The following is a 17,195-nucleotide window of genomic DNA, read 5'->3' as shown; positions in this document are numbered from 1 at the left end:
CGTCTTGTTTCCTTCCCTTTCTGCACTATTAAAATCTTTCGCTCCGATTTCTGTAAGGCACCCTACTTCTGCTGGCGTCCGGGTCCTGCAGCTCCTCTCTTGGTTCAGGGTCACTTATGCAGGGAGTAGGAACACGTTTTTAAGCGAGGAGAGCGTGTACACGCAAGAACCGGTGAAATTTATACCAAAGGGGGATGAGCCCCATCCACAGTCTCCAGGTTCAGACTACAAGTCCCAGGAGACACCGCAGCCCCGGCGCGTTCCAGTCATCCTTCCCGCACTGTTCTGGATTGCGGAGATAAAGGTTCCGTTCACCGCGCACTGCAGGCTGGTCTGTTTTTAACCGCGGTGACGGAGTTGGGAGTCCAGCGGATTGCTGGCGGGGAAGTTAGAGGACGGATTCCTCCCCGCTCTAGCGGCGGGGCTGGGGGGTGGGGAGGAGAGAAGCAGTGCCAGCGGGCCAGGGACCGAGCACCGAAGGCAGAGAGGGCTGAGGAGATGGAGGGCGACGGGGTACGGTGGGGTGGCGAGCCGCCTTCGGGTCCTGGCCCGGGAGGCGGCGGAATGATCCGGGACCTGTGCCGGAGCTTTGGACGCTACCGCTGCTACCTGGGACGGCTGCGGCAGAACCTTGGCGACACCCAGAAGTTCTTCCGAGACATCAAGGGCTCCCACAGCCTCAGCTGTCCATCCTCCCCCACAGGCGGCGGCGGGGCCCAGCTCGCCCCTGCCGGCGATGTCGCCGAGACCGGGCTGCAGGCGGGTAAGGAGGGCAGCCGCTAGGGAGAGAGGGCCGCAGAGGCGAACTGGAGTGTGGACCGCACCCGTGCCCTGCAAAACAACCCCGGGAAGAGATGGAAATGCGAGAAGGGCCGGGCCTCAGGGCCTGCGCCGGGCGAATCCAGATGCCTTGGGAGAGCATCTCTCTGGGTGGGGGGAGCGGCTAAGGCGCTGCGAGGGCTCAGCTTAGGGGTCCTGGTGGCTCCCAAAGGCAGGAGCTCCCGGAGCGGGATTCCGGGGACCGGGCGGGAGCGCGGGGGGCCGGGTGTGTGGGGAGGGCGGGGGTTAACCCAAGGAGTGGGGAAAGTTGCTCCGAGTTGGGGGTTGGGCAGTTGTGGCTCGGAGTCCCAGTTTAGGGATGGAGGGGTGGAGGAGGGGCCAGAGGCAGGGTGCCAGGAACCTCAGGCTGGGGAAACTGTCGTGGATTGAGTGCTGTGTGCTGTGCGTGTTTGATTCTGTGCGTGAAATGCTGTTACACCAATCATGAGGTGACTGAAGAAGTAAGGAATGTACTCGCAGTGGGCCGGGGGTCATTGAAGGAATGGTAACTGATGGTTGACAGGGAGTTGCCAGAGGTTGCTTGTGCTTATGGTGATGAAGAAATTAGAGAGGGAAGGGGGTGATTTTGGTCCTGAGACTTCTCAACAAGATTCTCACTTTGGCACTTAAAATCGTGCAAGGACTTTGATCTTTCCTAGTTTTTTTCTTTCCTCTTAAACTGCTTGTTATTGGTGGGGAACTGGAGGGTTTGGTTTGTTAACTACTGTTTTAATTAGGAAATAATCCCATGTAGACATATCCCGGTACCTTGGGGACAACATAGCAAAGAAGTCAGTGGGTTTAATTTACTGATTCTTAAATTTAAGTATACATTAAAATAAAATTAAAATTAAAAATGTCTTAGGCTCTATTCCACAGATTGAGTAGGCCCAGTGGGTGGATCCTAAGAATCTGAACATAAAAACATCTCTGGGGATTCTGATGCAAATGGTCTGCAAACACTTTCAGAAACACAAATTCAGAAGCTGACAGCAAGTTTCAACATGGAGCTCAAAATGGAATGAATTGGTAAACTCATCATGGTTCGTGTCTTGGGCTCTGTATTTCCCAAGGTGCATGTTTAGTACCTTAGATTTGTCTGAGACTTCAGAAATGGTGATACAAATAAGATAGTAAGATTCCGATATGGTCCTAAATGACACTATTACATTTAGTTAGCTTGGACGTAAATGAAAAAGCTCTTATTTTACCTCATGGGATAAATGCAGGGAGGAGGCTGAGTAGGGTTGGGGAAAGGTAGAATTCCCTCCTTTCTTCAGTTCTTTTGGCTGGACTCATAATGAAATAATAAAATTGACACAAGACTTAACAGGAGAAAAACCAATTTAATAGATGCAAATGAGAGAATGATGATATGGTCTGGTCATAAAATGAGGCTCAAAGTAATGATCTAACCAGACACATTTTTATACTTTTTAGACAAATTTGTGACAAATTGACAAAACAAAGGAAGTGCTTATTAGAAAGGAATCTCAGCAAGCTTTGGGTATTTGTTAGTGAGGAATCTAAACAAAGTTGGGACTTGAGTAGTAAGTAGTAAAGGCATTACAAGGCTTGTTTCTACAAGCTTTTGACCGGATTCTTTCAGCTCCTGTGATAAGGTTGTCTCAGCCCTCTGGAGCTAGGAGAGCACCTGTCACGTGGGAGACTTAAAAGGGGACAGAGAGGTCATGGTTTTCTTCTTACACAGGCTGTTTCCTAAGTAACTTTAATTTAAAAATACTTCCTATGCTGTTGTGGCATGTCTTGGGGTGGACTGCCCTGGGCCCCAACACTAGCTGTTCTGAAATTGTGGTTCTGACATCTTATGTTCAGAGAGTTGCTGCTCTGAAAATGCAGATGTAGAGGGGACTGGTTTCTGTGAGGCGCTCAGAAGAGAGCGGGTGAAAGGGCCACTGTCTGCAGAGGTGGCCCCGGAACACGGACGCGGGTGCTTGCACCTCCTCGCCCTCGGCAGCACTGTGCAGTGGCTTCCCTGCTCCCGCAGTTTCCGTGCGGCTTACCGGAAAAAGCACACAAATGAACAAACAAAATTCTCTATTGCTGTTTTTTTTTAACAACTATTTAGTTTTGAATTATTGCAGAAAAAATCAAGAGAGTAGATTCACATCATTTTCAAAGTACCTTGGTTGGTCTTGTTTTTATTCTTTAAAAGCCAACTTAAGAATACAAATGCACCTTTGTATTTTGCCTTATTGGTTTTTCTAGTTGGCTTCATCATGAACTAATCTGTTTCATCTATCTATCTATCTATTTATTTATTTTTAAAAAGGTTTTATTTATTTTAGAGAAAGGGGGACGTAGGGAGAAAGAGGGAGAGAAACATTGATCAGTTGCCTCTTACACACCCCAGACGGGGACCTGATCCACAGCCCAGGCATGTGCCCAGACAGGGAACTGAACCAGTGACCTTTCGGTTCACAGGCCAGCAGTCCGTCCAGTGAGCCACACCAGGCAGGGTTTATTTATTTACTTTTAGAGAGAGGGGGAGGGAGAGAGAGAGAGGGAGAGAAACACCTATGTGAGAAACATCCATCGGTTGCCTCTTGTACGCGTCCGTCCAGGGACTGAACCCACAGTCCAGGCCTGTGCCATGACTGGGAATCAACTGGCGACCTTTCACTTTGCAGGACAATGCCCAGCCACACCAGTCAGGGCTAATCGTAGTGTTTTTTAACTTTCTCTACCCTCTGTCTACCCGAAATAAAAACCAAGAGAGGGGGACTTCCGGCCAAGATGGAGGCATAGGTGGACACACTGTGCCTCCTCGCACAACCAAGATAGGGACAACATCAATTTAGAAACGGAATAACAACCAGAACTGACAGAAAATTGAACTGTATGGAAGTTGGACAACCAAGAAATTAAGATAGACACGTTCATTCAGACAGGCAGGAGGGTGGAGTCGGGCAGCCAAGTGCAGGTTGAGGTGCTGAGAGCAGAGAGCGTTGGGACCGGGCACGTAAGGCATCCGAGGGCGCAAGACCACAGTGGGTGGACCCTGAGCGCACAGGCAGCAGCTGGCAGACCCTGGCCAAGGGGTGGCAACCGGCAGACCCAGCGAGGTGGTGATTCTGAAGCAAGGCACTGTGCGCAACCCAGGATCACAGTGCTGGGAAATGGAACCTTGGGGCACTGATTAAAAAGACCTGTGGGGGTTGAGGCGCAGAGAGAGACTCCCAGCCTCACAGGAGAGGTCCTTGGAAATTCCCACGGGGTGCACATGCCCACCCACATGGGAATTGGCACCAGAAGGGCCCAGTTTGCTCGGTGGAAGTAACTGAGGTCCGATGGAGAGAGGAGCAAGCGCCATTGTTCCGTCTCGGACCCTGCCCCCAAATATAGTGTCACAACCCAGCAACTGGGGAGCCCTGGTGAACACCTAAGGCTCCACCCGTAATACATAACAGGTGCAACCAGACCAAAGGGGAAAAAAAGATGGTTCAAACAGAATTGAAAGTCCTACAATCAGTACTTTTAAGCAACCAAGAGATAGCCAACCTACCAGATACACAGTTCAAAGCACTGGTGATCGGGATGCCAACAGAATTGGTTGAATATGATCGCAAATTAGAGGAAAAAATGAAGGCTATGCTAAGTGAAATAAAGGAAAATGTACACAGAACCAATAGTGATGGGAAGGAAACTAGGACTCACATCAATAGAGTGGACCAGAAGAGGGGAAAAAAACATACAATCAGAAAAGAATGAAGAAATAAGAATTCAAAAAAATGAGGAGAGCCTTAGGAACCTCCAGGACATCTTTAAACATTCCAACATCCGAATTATAGGGATACCAGAAGAAGAGGAAGAGCAACAAGTGGAAAAGTTATTTGAACAAATAATAAAGGAGAACTTCCCCATTCTGGCAAAGGAAATAGATTTCCAGGAAGTCCAGGAAGCTCAGAGAGTCCCAAAGAAGTTGGACTTCCCCCAAGGAGGAACACACCAAGGCACATCATAATTACATTAGCCAAGATTAAAATGAAGGAGAGAATCCTAGAAGCAGCAAGAGATAAGGGACAGTAACCTACAAAGGAGTAGCCATAAGACTGTCGGCTGATTTGTCGAAAGAGACCTTACAGTCAAGAAGGAGCTGGAAAGAAGTATTCCAAGTCATGAAAGGGAAGGACCTATATCCCAGATTGTTCTATCCAGCAAAGCTTTCATTTAGAATGGAAGGGCAGATAAAGCTCTTCTCAGATAAGGTCAAGTTAAAGGAGTTCATCATCACCCAGCCCTTATTATATGAAAAGTTAAAGGGACTTATCTAAGTAAAGAAGATCAAAAACAAGTACAGTAAAATGACAACAAACTCACAATTATTAACAACCGCACCAAAAGCAAAAACAAAAATGAACTAAGCAAACAACTAGAACAGGAACAGAACCACAGAAATGGAGATCACATGGAGGGTTAGCAACAGGGGAGTAGGAGGAAAAGGTACAGAGAATAAGTAGCATAGATGGCAGGTAGAAAATAGATGAGGGTAAGAATAGTATAGGAAATGCAGAAGCTAAAGAACTTATGACACATGGACATGAACTAAAGGGGGGGATGTGGTTGGCAGAGGGTATGCAGAGTGGAAGGGAATCAAGGGGGGGTTAAAGGGACAATTGTAATAGCATAATCAATAAAATATATTAAAAAATGTAGAAGGATACCTGTCTGCATAATAAAGCTGATTATGTTTTGCTAGTCAAAAACCAAACAAAACACAAACAAACAAAAACCACAAGAGAGAGTACAGATGATAGCACTGGGAGCAATTTGACTCTGTTTCATGAAATGCTTCCATTCCTTTCAGTGTGGAGAGTTTTGTCTTTGGAGGGGAAAACTAGTGAGGTGGCACTTATATGTACATTTAGGGGATGCCATTTTTTCAGCTGTTTAGGTAATTGTATTAGAAAGTAGAAACCACTCCTTAAAAGACAACTAGCTTTTGTTCTCTCTCTTTACAGGCTATCTTTGCAAGGTCATGTTCTTTCAGAGACTGTCTCAACTTTCTTTTGTGAATGTTGGTTTCTAATTAGTAGGAACTTGGCATGTTAAAAGAATGAACATTCAATTTTTAACCTAACAATCCTCCAGAAGGTTTTAAGTGTCATACTAGGATGGAGTGTGCGTCAGGGCTAGATGTAGCATGGGATTTGAGCAACTGAAGATCATGGGATTTACTCTGTTTTTATTTCCCTTTTAACCACAAATTAGATGGGAAGGACTTCCCAAAACTGTTTTCTTCTTACTTTTGATAGTTTTGTATTCACTGGGGGCAGTGTAGAGAGTACATGGTGGGGCAAAAGTAGGTTTACAGTTGTTCATATGGAAAATAATAATACAATAATAATAAAAGAATAAACTCTTGTGTTTCACGTACACACAACTGTAAACCTACTTTTTCCCTACCTTGTATACGATGCACATGATGTTTAAAAATGAAAAAGTAGATGGAATAGAACTCTAACATGAGGGTAGCTTGACCTATACCAAAGAAAACTGAATTACAAGTGAAATTTCCTGGATTGAGTTTCTCTGCTGCCTTCTTTTCACTTAACTGTAGGGCTTGAGAGCCCCTCTGTCAGTTTTCTTGTCAGAGGGTTCAGAAGTAATACAGTAAAGGCTTTGAGCACTTCTGAAGAAAGCAACAATGCACTTTTACAATGTAGCAAAGTGGAAAGTATTTTTCTTGTTTTTAGATCTATTGGCAGTTCATAGCTTGTTACAATGTATCACAAACCTCTCAGTTTAAAGAAATCAGAAGGACTCAAATGTGTCTAGTTGGAATGTTCTAGTCCTTGTGCATTCCCTCCGTCCTCATTCCCACTCCTTACTGACTGGATGACCTTGGCCAAATCACAGCTGTGGTGGGCCACTTGGTTCCTCATCAGGAAGTGAGGATTAAGATACTAGTACTTGCCTCCCGGATTGTTGGGAGTTATATGTGTTGAGAACAGTGTCTGGTACTGCTGTGTAAATATCCACTATTATTCAGTAAACATTCGAGTGCCTGATATGGGGGATGAAGAGTTAAGTAAAGACATTGGCCTTGGTCTCAGGTTAGTGGAAATCAGTTTTTTTGTTTTATACTTTTTCTCTAAGAAAAAAAAAAGTCAATTCTGCTGTGTAGGCAGTTTGTTTATGTTGGATGAAGGGTGAAAGGGACCTGGAAGACCTGGACTTGGTCCTCTAGAAAGGTCTAATCTAATCTCAGCCTTATACGATGCAACGCATAAAGCAGAAAAATTGCAGAAAGCTGAGGTATGGTTACATTCTAGGCATTTTATGTGAGTTATAATTTTTAGGTTTTTAGAGCTCTTTGCCTTTGGTTAGCCAACAGCTTGATTTCTCCCATGTTCTTCACCCTCCCCACCTTTTTTATACTTAGTATAAACTGGTTACCACAATCAAAAAGAAGAGGGAAAACACTGATGTACTTATTCAGAGTAGGCATTTTCCTTAGACTACATAGGCAGGAATCTATAGATAATAAAGTTTAAGTGGCCGAGTGACATCTAGGGAAGGGACAGAAAGTTGGGAAAGAAGAGATTCTTCTCAGCCTGGTTTTATAGAGCTGCCACCTTCATGGGGCTGGGGGGGTGGGAAGAAGCTGGGCTTGTGCTGTGGAGCAGAAAGAGACTAGGCTGGGCTTGCTTTCTAGTAGTTTGCCATGGTCTGTTTAGAAGAGCTGCCTCAGCATTTCTGCATATGCTCAGCAGAGGTGGTGCTATCATTGTGATTTGTACTACTCACATTAGCTTTGGGGATAAACCCCATTTCTCCAAGTATTTCTAAGACTTCCACTTCCTCTCTCCTGCATGGAAGCAGCATATAGTGGTCAAAAGCAAGCACAAGTATTTGCATCAGATCTGGGTTCCTGTTCTAGTTTAGCCCCTTATTAGTTATGTGACTTGGGGCAAGCAACGTAACTGATTTGAGTCGTAGTTTCTTCATGTGTAAAGTGGGAGTGATACAAAATGCCATATATTTTATGATTCCATCTATATGAAATGTCCAGAATAGGCAAATTCATGAAGATAGAAAAGTAGATTAGTGATTTCCAGGGGATGGGGAGAGAGGAGAATGAGGAGTGATTTCTAATGGGTGTGGGATTTGTTTGGGGGGATGAAAGTGTTCTGGAATTAGATAGTAGTGATGGTTGCATGATTTAGCAATATATGAATTATCTAAGTAAATAAGTAAATGGAAGTAATACTGTCTGTCTCACAAAGTTGTGACCTTTAAGATAATATTAACATCAAGACTTCCAGTCAAGATGGAGGCACAGGTAAACATGGCTCACCTCCTCGCACAACCACAGCAATGGTTATAACTAAACTACAAAACAACTATCACTCAGAACCGTGAGAAAATCAAGCTGTATGGAAGTCCAAAAACCGAGGAATTAAAGAAGTCACATTCATTCAGACAGGTAGGAGGGGTGGAGGTGCCAATCAGGCCGGTCCTACATCCACGTGTGGTAGATAAAAATCAGGCAGTATATCTCAGGAGTGAGGGATACCAGGCCACACAGACTAGGGTTCCAGTGCCAGGGAGATAAGACCTTGTCACTTCTAGCCGTAAAAACCAGTGGGTGTTAGGGTGACAGAAGAAACTGGGATTCTCAGGCAACTCCTCTTAAAGGGTCTGCAGTGGACTGAGGACTTATTCAGACTCACTCCCTCTGGGCTCCAGCTCTGGGGCAGCAGCTTGAAGGGCACCAGTGGAATACAGGGAGGAACTGAAGTGTCTGGCATCAGGGCAAGTGCCGGGAGACAGCTTCCTCCTGGAAAAAACTCCAGAAGCCAGACAGTGGCCATTGTCCCTTTTCTGGGCCCTCCCCACACAGAGTCACAGAGCAGGGTCACCATATCTGAGACTCCATCAGCCTGGTTCACATGGATTGCCCCACCCTGGCAATTACCTAAGGCTCTGCCCCATCCAACTTAAGGGCCCACCCAAGCAGTTAACAGTAGCTTTTCTCCATTAGGTCACACTACTAAGGGAGTTATAGCAACTCTACCTAATACATAGAAGCAAACACAGGGAGGCCAAAATGAGGAGACAAAGAAAAATGGCCCAAATGAAAGAACAGAACAAAACTCCTGAAAAAGATCTGAACAAAATGGAGATAAGCAATCTGTCAGATGCAGAGTTCAGACAGTGGTTATTAGGATGCTCAAGGAACTCATTGGGCACTTCAATGGTGTAAAAATGATTCTATCAGATACGAAGGTTATACTAAGTGAAATAAAGAAAAAATTATAGGGAATCAACAGTGGAGTGGATGAAGCTGAGAATCAAATCAATGATTTGGAACATAAGGAAGGAAAAAAAACATTCAATCAGAATAGCAAGAAGAAAAAAAAAAAAGAGATAGGCTAAGGAGCCTTTGGGACAATTTTAAGCATACCAACATTTGAATCAGAGGGGTGCCAGAAGTATAAAAGAAAGAGCAAGAAATCAAAAACTTATTTGAAAAAATAATGAAAGAAAATTTCTTTAATTTGGTGAAGGAAATAGGTACACAAGTCTAGGAAGCACAGAGTCCCAAACAAGATGGACACAAAGAGGACTGCACTAAGACACATTACAATTAAAATGCCAAAGGTTAAAGATAAAGAGAGAATCTTAAAAGCAGCAAGAGAAAAGCAGAGAGTTAACTACAAAGGAGTTCCCATAAGACTGTCAGCTGATTCCTCAAAAGAAACTGCAGGTTAGAAGGGAGTAGCAAGAAGTATTCAAAGTGATGAAAAGCAAGGGCCTATAAACTGAATTACTCTATCCAGCAAAGCCATCATTTAGAATGGAAGGGAAAATAAACTGCTTTCCAGACAAGGTAAAGCTAAAGGAGTTCATCATCACTAAGCCATTATTATATAAAATGTTAAAGGGACTTGTTTAAGAAAAAGATCAAAACTGTGAACATTAAAATGACAATAAATTCACAACTATCAATAATTAAATCTAAAACTAAGCAAACAAACAGAACAGAAACAGAATCATAGAATAGATATGCAGATTATTTGGATGGTTACCGGTTGGGAGGGGGGAGGGGGAGAGTGGGGGAAAAGGTGCAGGGATTAAGAAGTACAAATTGGTAGTTACAGAATAGGCAGGGGGATGTTAAGAACAATATAAGAAATGGAGTAGCCAAAGAACTTATATGCATGACTCATGAACATGAATCAAAGGTGGGTGGGGGGATTGCTGGAGGGAATAGAGGGTGCTTGGTAGAGGGGGGCAAAGGGGGAAAACTGGGACAACTGTAATAGCATAATCAGTAAAATATATTAAGAAAAGTAATATATAGCAAAGCACTTAGTACAGGTGTGTAGTTAGTGTAAAATATCTGGCTGTTTGAGTGTGTGTGTGTGTACAGTTGGTGAGCATTAGCTTAGGAAGTTGGAACCTGATGGGTTAGGGGAATAGTAAGAGAGAAGCAGAAAGAGAATGTGGGACTGCAGTTTTGAACAGTAACCAGGATTAGGCCCGGGTCTGTAAGCTCCCAGTCCAGTTTGGCTTCTGTGACTCCTCCCTTGTTCTTTTCTGACCTGGCCATGGGAATATAAAATGCACCCTGGCAAGTGGAGAGATTTTATTACAAATGAGTCATAACCCAGGCTCCATAGCTTGTCGTGGAACCATAATTTACTTTAGTGGGAGACTTTATCTGATCGAGTGAGTATAATGTGATACTACATACCCGAGCCTCTTATTCCCACGTCCAGTCCCTGACATTTGGAGTACCAGGCCCCTCTTTGCTGATTGTGCTGCTTCCATGGCCCTGGGAGGATATGGCTTCCTTAAACACAATGGCTCTTTGCACCCTTTTTCTTTAACACCATCCCACTTCCAAGTCTTCTTTCCTAGGATAATCTTTTCTGTGGCACAGGGAAGCCCACTATTAAAAAGGCTTGGATAATTCTGCCTGCTCCTAAAACATTACCTTAAGATTATTATCATTCGCTGTTTAGGTTATTCTTAAAAGTCATTGCTGATTTCAATATGATTAATTCTTTAGCCTTGCAAGTAGTTTTAAAGCATGGAGTTAAATAAAAATCTATTCTAGTCTTTAAGTTTCGTTTCGCTCTCTCCACTTTCCCAGCATCTTCTTTATTTCTTCTTACTTCTGTTATCTGTCTTACTAGGTTAAGGAAACAAACAATCTTCCTGCAATAAATATATTTCTCAAATCCCATCTTTTGAGAACAAAACCTCAAAAATATGTTATTGAAGTAAAGGGGAATGTGAATTTCACCTTATACCTATAGGTGCTCAATTCCTATAGGCTCTGGACATAAAGATTATGCTTTTATTTATTTGCTTGTTTGCATGCTACCTATGGATGTTTTTATCTTCTGCTTACTAGATTGTGCTAGATGGGTAAAGACTGGTTTACTCATCTTTATATCTCCTACAGTTCTTACCATAGTGCTTTGTATGTAACAGACAAATATCTTTCAATTACATCCATGGGTAGTAAACTTCGGAATAATGTTTCTACTTCAGAAGGGCAACTCCCCACTAAAAGATAATGTTTTTGTAGATTTGCACCATTTTACTCTCTGGGCCCCTAAAAAAGAATAATGATGTACATTTGACAGATGATTGATTAGGCTAGAGTTGCATTCTTTGCCAGTCTTCCAGAGAATGATTTTCATGTCCCAAAGAATGAGTTGGATGCAGATGCCCAGTACAGCAGAGCTTCTCATGATATGAGAAGCAAATCCTTGATACTCATTCACTCAACAAATCTTGATGAATGCCTGACTGTGCTGGGCGCAGGACACACAGTGGTGAACCACTGTTCAAGTAATTGACATTATTAGTTCCAAGTAGACGTTATTAAAAGATTAGTGTTTCATCATGTTCCTTTTACTGACTTTTTTTAAATTGGTCACGAACTTAATTAACCATTAGCTGTTCTGGAGGGAACAGGGATGCGGGAGGTTGTGAGATTAAATGGCATTGATAAAACAGGAGTTGAGATGCTTTACCCACTTTCTAAAATAATACAAGAATATTAGCCCCAAACTGTCTTTGATGGAATAATTATGATTGTCTTGTTTGTGTGGTTCAAAAACAATGCATTCGTGAAGATTATTGTTAGTGTGTGTGTCATCTTCGTATCTTTCTCAGAGGTTACTCGCAAGGAAGCCACTATGAAGAGTATGAGGTGTGTGGGTGCATATGGTTTTTTTCAAATTTTATTTTTTATTAATTTTTTTTATTTCTTGATTTGAGAGAGAGACAGAGACAGGCATTGATTTGTTGTACTTTATTTATGCATTCATTGGTTGGTTCTTGTATGTGCCCTGACCAGAGATCGAATCCTCAATCTTGGCGTGTCGGGACCATGCTCCAACCAACTGAGCTAACCCAGCCAGAGCTTTCCTGACAGTTCCAAGACCTGATGTGAAGTTTGCTCCTTGTTTCTCATAGAAAACTAGTTCATCTCTAGAGATGGCGGGTTTTCACTTCCTACATGGCCTAGGGAGTCTCAATGGTGTTATTTATATAACAAGAGTACAGCTTTGGCTGGTGTAGCTCAGCAGATTGAGCGTGGGCTGTGAACCAAAGAGTCGCCAGTTCAATTCCTAGTTAGGGCACATGCCTGGCCAGGTCTCCAGTGGGGGCCACGTGAGAGGCAACCACGCATTGATGTTTCTCTTTCTCTCTCCCTTCCCCTCTCTCTAAAAATAAATAAATAAAATATTTTTAAAATATATTTTTAAAAAAGTACAGAGGGTGGGTCCATGTGAAAGATGCAGTTTTTTGTTCTTGACCTTCAGAGGTGTGACTAGAGTCCCTGTGGGATTTTCAGTCTAAGTATAGTCCACCTCAGGCTTGAAAATTGATTCTTTGCCAAATGGGGAGTCTGGTAATCTTGGGGATCCTGGAACTTGATGTAGCAGTGGCTGAGAAATGTACCCCCTTGCCTAGAGCTATAAATCACCATATGTAATATTCTTCCATAGTTTAAACCAAGACTCTGAGGAAAAGTTGATCAGTGCATTGGGACCTATCGGTGTCCCTGACGGGCCCACAGTTGAAGTGCCTATCTCATCACAGCGCAGTGGGGCCGCCTTTTGTCTTTAGCAGGCAGTCTGAGTGGTTTGGACGCGTTCCCCAGCCTTGTGCCCTGTGGCTGTGGGAACCTTTTGGCTACAATTCTCTTTGGAGTTGGGCTCAATAATATGCTTCCGTTCCTTGGGGTGGTGTTTTCTGGACAGGAAGATGGGAAGTAGGACTTGAGGATTGTTTTCCTTTTCACTTGTTTAATCATCAAAACTATCCCAAAGAATTATGTAGTCATAAAAGCTTTTGATTTTAAAATAAAAGCCTCACTTCCTTTTTTAAAAAGATTTTACTTATTTATTTTTAGAGAGAGAAGGGAGAGGGAAAGAGAGGAAAAGAAACATCAGTGTATGGTTGCCTTTCACATGCCCCCTACTGGCGACCTGGCCTGCAACCCAGGTATGTGCCCTGACTGGGAATTGAACCGGCAACCCCTTTGTTCACAGGCTGGCACTCAACCCACTGAGCCACACCAGCCAGGGTTCTGTTCTCACACTTCTTTTTAAAAATACTTTTATCCCTTTTCTTTAACTCAGATATAAGATAGGTTTAACCATAGCATCAGCGGATTAAGAACTTTAGTAGTGCCTTATTTATGCTGGACAGATTTTAGCTTTTCCAGTTTACATAATGGGGAAAGAATTACATTTCTCAGTATTTTTTTTTTAAATCAGCACAAACTTTTCAGAGCAAAGACTAAGGCCCTATCATAAATGCAGCTAGATTACAAGGCTTATTTGAATAAAAGCTCTCTATTTAAATTAAAGAGTGACTGAACTAATATGGAGTTTACTCCTTAATAATATTTAGTGCATATGCTAACCTTAACTTCTAATATTATGGAGGTATATAGGTACAAAAGAAGGCTATAGGGGGAAACGGCTCATAGGGGAAAAGTCAGTATTTTTTGGTGTACAAGAACCCCCCTGGCGAAACTCATTTCAGATCCCTGATTACATGCTCTGCTGGCTCTCATTCCGTGTGGTGAAATGAGTTCTACTCCTTCAACTTGGAAAGCGGTTTGTTAGTATACGATAAAAGGAGGCCTGAACTCCAGAAGAGGTGGAGGTGTTGCCCTACTGACTAATCAGAAAGGGGCCACTCTAGGCAGTGCAAGGTCAGGCTTCTGGTGGTTTCTTTTTTTTCCTCTCTCTCTTCAAATTGATTTAGAGAGAAAGACAGAGAGAGGCTCATCAATTTGTTCTACTTACTTATGCATTCATTGGTTGTTTCTTGTATGTGCCCTGACTAGGGATCGAACCCTCAGCTTTGCATGTTGGATCACGCTTTCACCAACTGAGACACCCAGCCAGGGATGGTGGTTGTTTCTTGTTTTATGAAATGGGTGGTTATAGGTAACTTTTATTAAAGTGTCCTAACCTGGAGCATGATGTTTGTCTATACTGCTTAGCCTGAGGATTCGGGTTCTAAATCTCATCCTGAACTACGTACTTAGATTAGTGCCTTCAAGCCCCCAGACTCTGACCTGGCAGTAGTAAACAATCACAGGAACACTGAGGAGGCAGAAAGTAAGGTGTAGGGCAAAAGTGTAGACAGTGAAGAAACGGTTTTTGTTTAAATTCTGTTATTACTGTATTTAATGTATTTTTTTACCCAATGGGTTTTGTTTGTTTTGTTTTGTCAAGTAAAATTCTGTCTCTTACTCTTTCTCCTCTGAGAGCCAGAACTGGATCACTTTGCTAGGTATCCTTTCGGCTCTTTTTTAAAAAATGACTTTAAGCCCTGGCTGGTGTAGCTCAGTGGATTGAGCGCAGGCTGCGAACCAAAGCATCGCAGGTTCAATTCCCAGTCAGGGCACATGCCTGAGTTGCAGGCCACGGCCCCTAGCAACCGCACATTGATGTTTCTCTCTCTCTCTCTTTCTCCCTCCCTTCCCTCTCTAAAAATAAATAAATAAAATCTTTAAAAAAATGACTTTGAAATAATTTAGAACTAACGTAAGTGTTGCCAGGTCAGTACAAAGAGCTCTCAGACCTACTTCATGCAGATTCCCCAATCAACATTTAATTTTATTTATTTGTTTGTTTATTTATATTTTAAAAAAGATTTTATTTATTTTTAGACAGAGGGGAAAGGAGAGAGATAGAGAGGGAGGGAAACATTGATGTGCAAGAGATAAATTGACAAGTTGCCTCTAGCATAGCCCCAACTGGGGACCTGACCCGCAGCCCAAGCATGTGCCCTGACTGGGAATTGAACCGGCGACCTTGTGGTTCGCAGGCTGGCACTCAATACACTGAGCCACACCAGCCAGGGCTTCAGTTAACATTTTATTGCATTTGCTCCATCACCCAATAGCTATCTCTCTATTATGTCTACTCATTTTCTGAACAGTTTGAGAGAAATCTCTGGACAGGTGGTTTTATCTCCTGTAAACACACTCCAGAGTACATTTCTCCCAAACAAGTACATGCTTCTACACACCAGCACACGACTCCCCAGTCAGGATATTAACATTGGTTCAGTACTACCCAGTCCACATATCCCACTCAGATTTTGCTAGATGACCTAGTAATCTTTTTCTTTTTGATCCAGGGCCCTGTCTAGGAGTATATGTTGCATTTAGTTGTCAACGTCTCTTCAGACTCCCTTCTTGTGGAACAGTTCCTCGGCCTTCCCCTGCATTTACTGTGTCTTTGATGGGTTTAGAGAGTAGGCTTTACATCCTGTAGGGTGACTCGCAGCCTGGGTCTGCCTGTTGTTGCCTCACGTCCAGACTCAGGTCACAAGCTCTGGGCAGGATTAGGCACAGAAGTGATGCGGTCACGTGATGTCAGCTCATCCTACCCTGGACATGTTAAGCTTGATCACTGGCCATGTTAGTGCCCATTCGGCTCTTCACCTTAAAGTCACCAGTTTTCTCTTTGCAGTTTATTAGTCTTTTGTCGGGAAGTGTTCTAAAATTTCACCGATAATCCTGTTCCTGAAATTCCACCGGATATAGCATCTACCTGGCTTGGTTTTGGTGTGCTTGACAACTCCCACTTGTCTCAGTAATGGTTTTTATAGTTATCATTCCTTCTGTATTTCTTTTCTTTTCAAAATTGATTTTAGAGAGAGAAAGAAAGGGGGAGTGGGAGAGAGAGAAACGTCAGTTTTGTTTTTCTGCTCATTCACGCATTCATTGGTTGCTTCTCATATGTGCCCTGACTGGAGATCGAACCCACAGTTTTAGTGTATCAGGACGGTGCTCTAACCAGCTGAGCTCTCCCTGGCCAGGGCCTCCTTCTGTATTTCTTAGTTGATATTCTATGTTAAGGAAGAGCTCTCCTGTTCCCTTGTGTTTTGTTTGTTTGTTTTGTTTTGTTTTGTTTATATCAGTGTGCACTTGAGAATTTTTGAATGGATTATAGTCTATTGTCATTAAAATTTATCTTTTTTTTAAGCTTACATTGTTTTTGTTTTGGTCAGTGAGCCCCCATTTGAGCTGGCTTGTGTGTCCTTTTGACACATTCCGTTATTAGATCATTCCTGAAGGTTTTGTTGTAAGATGCTGCCTTCCAAATGACAGAAGCTAAGCCCTTGTAAGCCATACAAATCGCAGTTGTCTGACTGGCTGTGGGTCTTATGTTCTTAGGGGCCCCTGTACTCATATGCAGTTACTCTTGTTAATCTGCCATGTGTTAATTTGATTGTTAGACTAGCCAACGAGTCTAGAAGGGTAGAAGTTTTCCTCCCCAACACTGGCCCCTGAGATCTACGTCGAGCTCCTGCACTGCCCTGTATTCCACCTTTTATTTGCCTGGATACGTGGAGAAACATGGGCTTTTTTCCCCGTAAGATACTGTTTCCGATAAATTCCTACTGTTAACTAGAAATGGGGATGAAAATAGCCATTCTGTGGTAGAAGTGTGAACACTAAATGACATGAGGCAAATCAAGTGATTTACTGTGTACATGAGGCACAGTAAATGTTACTGTGGGGAGCGAAGATAATTTTTTTTCTACTCTTATAGGTTCTTGGCTGAGCCTCTCCAGTCCCATAATAAAAAGACGTTAACGGGAGAAAAGTGAACAGAAGTTTAATAATATGCATACCTCCTGCACACATGGCAGATGCCCAGGAAAACTGAGTAATTCTGAAATGGCCCAAGGTACCACTTGAAGTATAATCTCTAGCTAAACACAGTTGTTGTTGGGGGTTAGTTATGGGAGATTGGGAGGAAAAGCACAGTAAACCAGGGTTGTTATGCAGACTTAAGTCTTTCCGTTCTGCATTGATGAAGAGATTTTCTAGAGATTTAGTCATCTTTTTC

The 17,195-nt window shown here is 43.1% G+C and overlaps 1 protein-coding gene across 1 annotated transcript in view; it reads left to right on the top strand.

The window, feature by feature from the left end:
- Positions 1-319: 319 nt before the first annotated feature.
- Positions 320-17,195, top strand: part of DSTYK (dual serine/threonine and tyrosine protein kinase) — a 56,005-nt gene continuing 39,129 nt past the window's right edge. The window contains exon 1 of the mRNA XM_045841421.1: positions 320-763. Within this exon, the coding sequence (XP_045697377.1) occupies positions 499-763 (265 nt within the window). The 5' untranslated portion in view covers positions 320-498. The remainder of the gene's footprint in view (positions 764-17,195) is intronic.

Source organism: Phyllostomus hastatus, unplaced genomic scaffold (assembly GCF_019186645.2).
Source record: "Phyllostomus hastatus isolate PE091 unplaced genomic scaffold, TTU_PhHast_1.1 phas_contig_36, whole genome shotgun sequence".
NCBI classification, from domain to species: domain Eukaryota; kingdom Metazoa; phylum Chordata; class Mammalia; order Chiroptera; family Phyllostomidae; genus Phyllostomus; species Phyllostomus hastatus.
Note: the sequence above shows the minus strand (reverse complement) of the source record. Positions and strands in the feature narration are given on the sequence as shown.